This window comes from Protopterus annectens, chromosome 2.part0, assembly GCF_019279795.1.
Source record: "Protopterus annectens isolate FY-2018-M chromosome 2.part0, PAN1.0, whole genome shotgun sequence".
In the NCBI taxonomy this organism is placed as follows: domain Eukaryota; kingdom Metazoa; phylum Chordata; order Ceratodontiformes; family Protopteridae; genus Protopterus; species Protopterus annectens.
The window spans coordinates 220624058-220633606 of record NC_056728.1 but is presented as its reverse complement, the minus strand read 5'-3'; the positions used below and the strand labels follow the sequence as shown (position 1 = coordinate 220633606).

Here is a 9549-nt window from a genome sequence, read left to right as displayed (position 1 = left end):
TGAGATCAGAATGGGTTTTATTTTGCTCTTGTGTACTTTTGTAAACATAGTCTTTACATATGCAAAGAAGAGCGTAGGATTTTTTTTGACACAGTTAAGCCTGGATTTGTGCCTTGGAAGTCAGCCATGCAGGTTTGTAATATCAGTCATACGGGGGGGGGGGGGTGTTTCCACATTGCTACATTCTTTCTGGCCAGCTCCTTATATCTATAACTTAATCCCAGGCCACACAGAATCACTCAGAAGTCACCTGAGCTACAGCAAGAGAGAGGAGCCACTGCACCTCCACCTTCTGGGATGGATGAACCAGTGCTGACAGCTTATTCCACCCACCCTCACAGCAATTCCAGGACAGCTATACCCCAGTCACGGTGAAGTCATCTTTTTTTTTTCTAGGTCCTTTTTGCTCTATATTTGCCAACCATAAAGCCTCTTCCAGCTGGACTTCAGCCCATTCCCTCCTTTATGGTGGAGTCATCTCCAAATCCACAAATGTAAGAGCCATCTGAGGGGCTATCATTTAGGCAGCTGTGAGAATTGCTTGTGGGGGGGGGGGGGTATTTGTGATCCATGTCACTGTGGGAACCACCATGCACTTGCTCAGTGAAGTCTGCCGTCGTATGGCTGTTTGGTGCACAACATGCCTACCCTCCAAGACTGTATGTACCACCCCACTTTCCTTTTAAGGATTGCAGCCGTGTGCAGTCAGCTCTACCCCCTCACCCAAGATGGGCACAGACATCCTCCCTGACAGCTCTGTCAAGTGCTAAATCTGCTAATCAAGCTTGGGTTACCTAGGCAGTAGTCAGGGCTTTATCTTTGTATGACACTAGAGGTGGCTTCAATACATCATCTTTCTGCAGCTGGCAGATATGTTTGTTTTCCTAAAGCATGGTGGTAGAAAAGAAACATTATACCCTACTGACAGTGCTCATCACTTTAATTTACCAGGAACCCTGAATTAAGGATTTTAGTAGCAGGTATGCAGCCAAAAACTTCCATTTTCTGCTTATAATCTTAAACTGCTGCTCTTAATGTACATTTAAATGTATTGTCACATATAAGCCATACATGGCTGTTTTCACAGTAATACAGTCTCCAATCAGAAATTGTTCAGATATATTATAAGACAATATCTGGTGAGTTAAATACATCTTCATGTCTCCTCAAGCTATGACATACCTGACAGATGCTCAGAAAAAAAAAAAAAAGTATTTAGCTGAGTACACTTGCCTGGCTACAAGTAGGAAATATATGCAGTGTTTTGTTTGCTTTGCCTGTAGGAAAGGCATATTCTTTTGTCTGAATGAATCCTTGAGCAGGACTTTGCTATTTATTTCAGTAAGCATGGTTAGGAACTTCCTGGGAATGTTGAAAGCCAATCCGCCAAGCTGATCCACAGCAAATGTAGGTATGCATGCAGCCAGAGGCCATAAAATCAGAGTATGTAAGCTTGGCAATCCCAAGCCAATAATGGTAGCACTTATGAGTTTAGTTACTCAAATTCTAGCCAAAAAACTTCTGGAAGAGGCATTGGAAGCCTTGCTGGGGGGGGGGGGTCTTGTTTTGTCATTACAGGGTCAGAGTGCACATGAAGAAAAGGGAAGGAGACTCCAGGTTGCACTGCAATAGTGATACAAGTATACAGAGCTCAGCCAGGTAACCCTTTAACTGAAAATGCACTCCTTCCCACAGTTCCCAGACAAAAGAATATATACTGCAAATGTACATTTTAACATATCTTCACAAAAAATTATTTAAGAAATGTTACATTCTATTGTTCTTTGTCAGAGGTCTTTTCTGTGTGAGTTAATATTTGGTATTCCAACATAAAGTAAAAAATGTTAACTGATCCAGAGGCTTGAGGTGTGTGACTTCACAGAAGAGCAACAGTTATGAGGCTTTTCTGGTAATTGTTACTATGTGCATTACAATACAGATTTTCTTAAGAATGCAGGAAACTAGATTTAGATTACACAACTACTTTTTAGCAACATTCCACTCTTCTGAGATGCCAGAAGCAGTTTCCTTTCTGCACTGTTGACTTCCTTTCTGGAAATAATTTTGGTCTTTGACCAGGTTGGACCTCGGTCACACTCCACAGTACTGCTGTTTTCTCTTTTTATTGATAGTGCCTGCCATAAATAACAGAACTGTTACTCTCTTCAGCATCTGACTACCGGCAAGCTAGCCGGTGTGGGTGGATGGAGCTCCAGAGGTATGCAGATCAACAGAACTGTAATGGGGGGTCAGCTACAGACTGACGTGGCATGACAAACCTCTCCAGTTCTTGCAGTTTGTGTGTGTGCTGTGACTGCATGGAGTTCATGCAGGTTTGGGCTACAGCTTGCAGAGCTGTAAGATGACTGCAGACATACTGAAAGCAGAAAGTTTTTTCAAGTTTTGGTCGCTGCTGGTTCTGACTGCTACGTAACATTTAGATGCTGCGTTTATACTAGACATGAAGAAAAGAAGCTAAGTTTACACTGTGGAAATTCTTATTACAGAAATCCAAGTGACAACTCATTCCCTGCTGGAGTTTTCTAGTCTTGAAAAGTTTTCTCTCTTTATAGAACTACAATGGGATGTGGATTGAGAAAGCTGGAAGACCCTGATGACAGTAGTCCAGGAAAAATATTCTCTACTTTAAAGAGACCACAAGTAGAAACAAAAACAGATACTGCTTATGAATACATGCTCTTGGACTTTTCTCTAGAAGGTAAGATGTTTCTTTTGTTGTCTTGATTAATTTTCATTACACAACCTAGTACATATCTTGGTAAGTAAAAGGTATTTAAGCATTGTAGAGCTTTTTAAATTGTCTCTGTACCCAAGAAATGCAGTTCATATGCATAACTCAGAAAAGGTCTTAAAGTGTAGTATTTATTGCTAGGATCAGGAAGAAAATGGGGAATATGTGTAAACTGTTTTTTACTTTTACAATATTCACATTTACAGCAATCAGGTATTGTTTTTACTGATTTCTATTGCCTTTCAATGCAAAACAGTTATGAGATAATGTTGCTGTGTAGGTTTTTTTCTATACTTTTTCTAAAGTGGGAATGCATTCTGAGGATATTAGAACCTGAAAATAATGCCATATATAACTATGACGAGTTATGTGCAAGTTAATTATATGGCAGATTTTTATTTTTGTATTTTATACTGTAATAATTAAACAGTTGCACAAAACTTTGCTTTTTTTACAGGACTTTTGCATCCCAACAGAAAAGAAACCCTTTGTTATATTTTAATGTGGCGATAACTGCTTGCTTTCTCACTGAGAGAAGCAATCCAGCCTTCAGTTAAGTGCTAGGGAGCTCCCCTGTTCCTGAGAGTGGAAAACATAAACAGACAAGCCCAGATGGCTGCCTTCAGGGAACAGAGACCACTCTGTATTTCCAGATGTCTTTAAAGATTCCCATTTTATGAGCTATCAGCATTTGTTTGTGTTAAAAGATGCCAGTCTTGCTGTGTTAGGTGAAAGCACTGATAAAGAATGCAACAGTTAAAACAACAGGATGCATTTTGCTTTTGATGTTTTTGTCAAAATTCTTTCTATTTACATCAAGGAGAATAAAACGAGGACCTGTGAGTCAGGCTATGACTTTGTTTTTCTACACTGCCTTTTGGTCTGTATTTATTTATTTTTAGTATTGAGATATCCATGTTAAATCGACCTTTCATCTAAAATAATAATTGTGATAGTCATGTTAAATCTGATAATTTTGAATAAAATGTTCCTGCTAGGATATTTTAGGGGAATCCCTCTTCTGGCTCTCAAACAGTGCTGCTGTATATTCAGTTTTTACGCTTGGTAAACAGGACTTCTTTGTCTTGAAAGGAAGTGGGAACCAGACTTCATTCAGTGTGTGCTGTGTGTGGCAGCAGTTGGAAAATGTCCTATGTAAATCATTTGTTGTTCCAAGTCCTGTTATGAATATGAAATTATGAAAAGAACTGGACTGTGAATACACTGTTTTGCTGAGGTGAACTAAAGTTAAAGCAAAGGAGTACAGCAAGTTTTTTTTTCACTAAGGGCCCTGAAGCAGACTTTTGAAAGCTAAAGGGAAGTTGTGCATTAATACAGGGGGACTGAGCTACTATCATGTCTGTATGCACGCCACTGTTTTTATGTACAAGTGTCACAAATTTGTGTCTGCATTCATTGCATGGTGTGCATACTGTGCTACTGCTATTGCTTTGCTTATACATCATTTATGATGTAACAAAGTAATTGTCATTGTGTTAATGTTGTATACATGTTTCTTAAATTGTTGACACGCACTAGCTTTTTTCATTGCTGTAGTAGTCTTTGTATACTGTTGTATGCATACTTATTGCTGTGTGTATATAAATTATATCTGTAGCGTGTAGCAAATCATTTAATTCTGGAACTTCTCTCCAAGATTCCGCTGTATAACTGTACCAAGGTGAAACCTCTGAAAAAAAAGTAAATATTTTTATATGGCATATGTTAATTTGCTCCTTAGAATTTATCTGTTGCAGAACAAATACAAATAGATAAATATGCTTGTAAGGCATGGGTTAGTTTGGCCCTTGTATTCATCTGTGAAAGTATACCAATCTGCAATGTGGCATGCTGTTTCTAGCATTAGCCACCTGGGTTCAGAGATAAGACAGAGCTTGGGGGAGGGCAGGAGAGATGTTTCTTTCCAGTGGAGATGGTCAGCCTTGGTGTTTCACTGCTACTAATTTGCCTTTAAGGCTCCTTCGTATATTTTTAAGCAAAGCTGCTGATGGCCTTGAGAGAATGAAAACAGGAAAGTGCTATCTTTCACTGCCTGTATCTTGTAACAATCTACAGACCATGCGGCTGCCAGGATAGGTCTTATGAAAGTCTATAGCCACTCTTCATTGCTAGAAAAGCAATGAAGTGGGATGTAGTAATGTGAAGAGCAATGTCATACACTCTCAAGTACATGCAGTTTTTGTTTTGTTTATTTATATATTTGTGCTTGTTTCTCTGTTAGCTGAGTAAGTGCCTGGGCTTCAAGACAAAGACAAGTATCATGTACAAAAACAATACATTGAATCAAAAGCATAAACATTTCAAAGGCAGTCAGTATTAGTACATATTATATACACAAGTACTACAGAAAACAGAAATGTCACCTTTTACAGAGAAGAAACTGCCAGTACAGTCAGTTCAGTCCTTTAGTTCCAAATCAGTTAGGACATTGATGTTGTTGTGTCGTTCGGCTTTTCCCGGTTAGGGATCGCCACAGCGAAACTCCGGTCCGCTGATTGGCAGTAGATTTTTACGTGCCGAGTTGCCAGCCCTGATGCACAACCTTCAACGAAGGTACACCCATTCACGCATGTCTCCACACAGAAGATGCTCTAGCTGAGAATCGAACAGGACAACGTCTTGCTGTGAGGCGACAACGCTACCGCAGCACCACCATATGGACAGTTTATTTAACCTTTGATCTGATGTTGTCCAAGTCATTCCATTAAACTGAGGGACTCGGTTCTGACACTCGGAACTGACCGTCCGCCTTCTAACAGCTCGAGAATCTAAATTTGAGCTCTTCCCCATGCTACCTCAGAACTCGTTTGCCACGCTTGGTGTCTGCAGTGAGTTCCGCTTGAGCTTTTCCTTAGCAGCGTTTTGAAAGGGAGTTTAATTATGTTGGCTGCACAAAAAAATGCAGTTACTCGAAAATGGAATCCAAAATGTAACAACTGTAGTTGAAGTTTTGACTATTCTAAAAGAAGTTAAAAAATTGAAGAGATCTTTAGAAAAGAGAAGGTGCAAATTACATAGGAATAAATTGAAATTGTGGGAATACGTGCAGAATAATGCTCAGCAGGAGAGTGAGGTCAAGGGAAAGCAGATATTGAGCAATTTATATAAAGTTGGACTGATGATAGTTATAAAGAAAGAAAATGTGTGAAGTATAATGTATGTAAATAAAAAACATGTTAATATGGTTTGTTTTATTTACTATTAAGGTATGTTTGACTGTGTATTAAGTGATAAATTAATAAAGGTGTTGAAAAAGAATTGAATATGTCTTACCTATCATTGTGTTTTTTCTAGCTACAACACTGTGATCTGGAAAACAACCAAAAATAAAATCTGAAGATTTTTTTAACCTTGCTAGCTAGACTAAATATCAGTGTTCTTCCACATTGAGCAAGATAAATGACTTCCTGTATCTTCTAGGCCTAGTTTTCTGAAAACATTTACCCTTAAACTGCTTAATGAAGGTTACTTTCCACTACTTGCTGAAAAATAAAAGGTGCTGGATTCTTCTTATGCCCTAGAAGTAATTCATTAAAAATGTACATTCCTCCCTTCTCACTAATGTTTTATGAATACAAATCTTTCTGCAGGCCTGGACATGTTGCATAGAACAGCCTACTTAAAGAAGTTACTGCCTTAGATAATATGTTCTGTTTAAGAAAACATTATTATCTACTACTACAGTGCAAGTTCACAAGTTTTAGAGATGTTGGTTAATTTATTTTCTGCTCAAGTCAGGCCTTAATGACTCATACTCACAATTCATTGCTACTGACACTTTTTATAGACTTTGTAAATATTGTACATATAAAGTACACCTGTTATCTTGCTGTACTGTTCTAATCAAATATTATATTCCTTATGCTAATTTTCCTTTATTTTGTAAATACTGTGCATAACGTCATGCACGTACTCTTAGTATATTGTCCTAATCAAAGATTATATTCTTTTTGCTTATGATTGCTTATGACTGAAATATTGTTTTTCAGCTTTTTTCTCTTAATGTGGTTGCATTGTGAAAACTAAGTTATCTAGATAAAGGCTTGCTTGTTTTCCTAATCATATGTCTTTTTATGTCATTCTGCATATGATTGTATACGTGTGGATTTTAATATTTGTATGTAGTGGTATAGAAGAGACAGATGGGTGTGAAATTGTGGCAGAAAAGGCCAGTATGTAGCGATGATAGAAAAAAACTTTTTACAAAGGTGATAAATATTTTGGTGGTTATCCCATGACAGCAAAGTTTGTTTCATAAAGGGAATGTATACGAGAGGGCAGCTATTTTGTTTGTGTCCTTGGTAAAGGATTTTTAAAATGCTGTCAGTTAAACTGGGGTTTTGGAGTAGATGGGGATACCAGCTAGTTGTAGAAACATTTCAATATCTATTAATTGACTTTTGGTTCATGAAGGGCTTTTGGAAATATACTGGTGAAAGTCGCAGATGAAATGATTAAATAGTATATGATGTGAAAGTGTGGTGTATAAAAAATATGAAAAGAAGATGGAAAATGTACTGTTCCATATGGAGTGTGCTGGCCATTTATTCAGATGACAAAAATACTGTACACTAAATGTTTTATTCTCAAAAGATAAAAGTTTAAAATACCAGATTTAGTTCAGAGAAGTCTGTGTTGTTATAAGGAATGTTAGAGAAAATAAATCATTAAGAGTAAATAGTGTTACCTAGTGTATGAAGTATTGAATTACTGCAACATAGTTGTTAGGCTGTAAACAATGTGTTTTACTTGGTATTCTATGTTTTATTTTAACACTGATTTTTTTTCTGTATGTTTATGCCACTGTGACTGCTGGCAGTCATGTCTCCCTTGACAACCAGACCCATTAATTCTTCTGTCCTGGGCATTCTTCAATGAGGATAAGAGCTGGCTGGGTGAAGCCATCATACAAGCAGCCTTGGTGGCAATTTTTTTGCCCTCTCCTACATCCTGTCAAAACAGACATATTTGGTATGGCCTTAATACCTCATCAGGGCAAGGGATAAGTGACCTAAATCATCTCAAGTGTTACTGTGCATTCCCCATCCAAGTGCAGACTCCTGTGCACCTATGATGAGGGCCACTATGTTTGTAACTTGGTGGCCAGTCAGCCACTCCTGAGCTGTTCCTCTTCCAAAGGATGGCTGCATTGGATGGTTCCAAGTTACCCCTTCCCCTAAGGATAAGTATGCTTGAGCAAGCAATTCAACTAGGGACACCCAGGCTGTAGTATGGCTTTATCTCTTTATGCCAATGGATCTTGCTCCTTTGGCATGAATTGTAGTTTTTTTTTTTTTTTTATTTCACATTTGTTTACCGGGATTCGTCTGGGTCAAAAAGAACCCATTTCAGCGGAGGCCCAGGGAGAAAAGCTCCAAGTTACAGACTTTACTGTACAAGCAATATAACAGTGAATACAGTGATATGCAAAAGAAATTGCTAAATGTACAACTCATTATTTTAACATCAGTAAGGAACGCAACATATAGGTTCATAAGTAAGTATTAAGCTAACTGCCCTTGCGAGCCATTTTAAGCCTAGCCAATTATCCCTTGTGAGACTCAAACCCAGCACCTTGTGTTTGTAAGGCAAACACCTTCACCATTAGGCCACCCTTCCAACATATAATACATATTATACAACATAGGCTCATAGGTAGGTACTAGGCTATCGGCCCAAGGGCCTACGTAAGCCTAGCCAACAAGGTTCCCTGGCTTACGCTACCCAAGAAAGTTATTTTCCTGTGCCTCTGTCGAGCAGGGACACAGAAGTGATCCCCGGGGTGCATTTCCTATTTCCCATCTATGCATCAAGATTTTTCTTGAAGAGTGCTAATGAAGAACTTTGCTTGACATAGATGGGTAGCCTGTTCCAGAGTATGGGAAGTCTCTGGGACAGGAATCTATCCCTCCAGCATGTCCTGTTTATTGTGGTGACAAGGTTTAGGTCCCTAGAGCGTGTAGCTCAGAGGGATTAGGATTTCTTTAGGTGTAGCATGTCCAACAGCTCTGGGTTTGACATAGCATTATATGTTAGGCAGAGATCACCTCGGTGTAGGCGATATGCTACGGAGTAAAGCTGGAGTTTTTTTGAGGGGGTCAGTGTAGGGCATTTGTTTGAAGCCAGTAATCCTCTTTGTGAGTTACTTCTGTGGCCTTTCCAGCTGCTGCAGATGTCTTGTGAGATACATTCCAAAAGGGGCGCTGTACTCTATAATGGGTCTAATGAGTGTCGAGTAGAGGGGAACAATGACCTCTTTTTTCATGGATGAGAACCCTTTTATGATGAGGTGTGCCACGTAGAAGGACTTCCTGACTACTGTGGCGATGTGACTATCAAAGGAGAGACTACTGTCCACCTGGGTCCCAAGGTCTCTTATCACACATTCGGTGTTAAGTAGATTGCTGCCTATGTGGTAGTTCATGGGTACAGAGTTTTTACCAAAGGGGATGACACTGCACTTTTTGGCATTGAGCTTGAGGCCATGGCTGTGACACCAGGCATCTGTCTCAGTGAGGCCTTTCTGTCGGATGTCCACATCATTTGGGGACTTGACTATGGCTCCTAGTTTGCAGTAATGTACGAACTTCGATAGCCAGAGGCCTTCTGTGTTAGCCTGTACTTCAGAGAAGTAGATACCAAACAGGAGAAGTCCCAGGACAGAACCCTGTGGTACTCCACTTGTCACTGCTTTGAGGTCAGATTTGGAGTCTGCAAATTTTGCAGTGTGGGTTCTGTCAGTGAGCCAGTTGGCAACCCATCTTGTGACGTACGGA

The 9549-nt window shown here is 39.3% G+C and overlaps 1 protein-coding gene across 1 annotated transcript in view; it reads left to right on the top strand.

Annotated features, from left to right (window-relative positions):
• Nucleotides 1-2042: 2042 nt before the first annotated feature.
• RFTN2 (raftlin family member 2) overlaps nucleotides 2043-9549 on the top strand; it is a 1293449-nt gene continuing 1285942 nt past the window's right edge. The window contains exon 1 of the mRNA XM_044060680.1: nucleotides 2043-2719. Coding sequence (XP_043916615.1) covers nucleotides 2581-2719 — 139 coding nt within the window. The 5' untranslated portion in view covers nucleotides 2043-2580. The remainder of the gene's footprint in view (nucleotides 2720-9549) is intronic.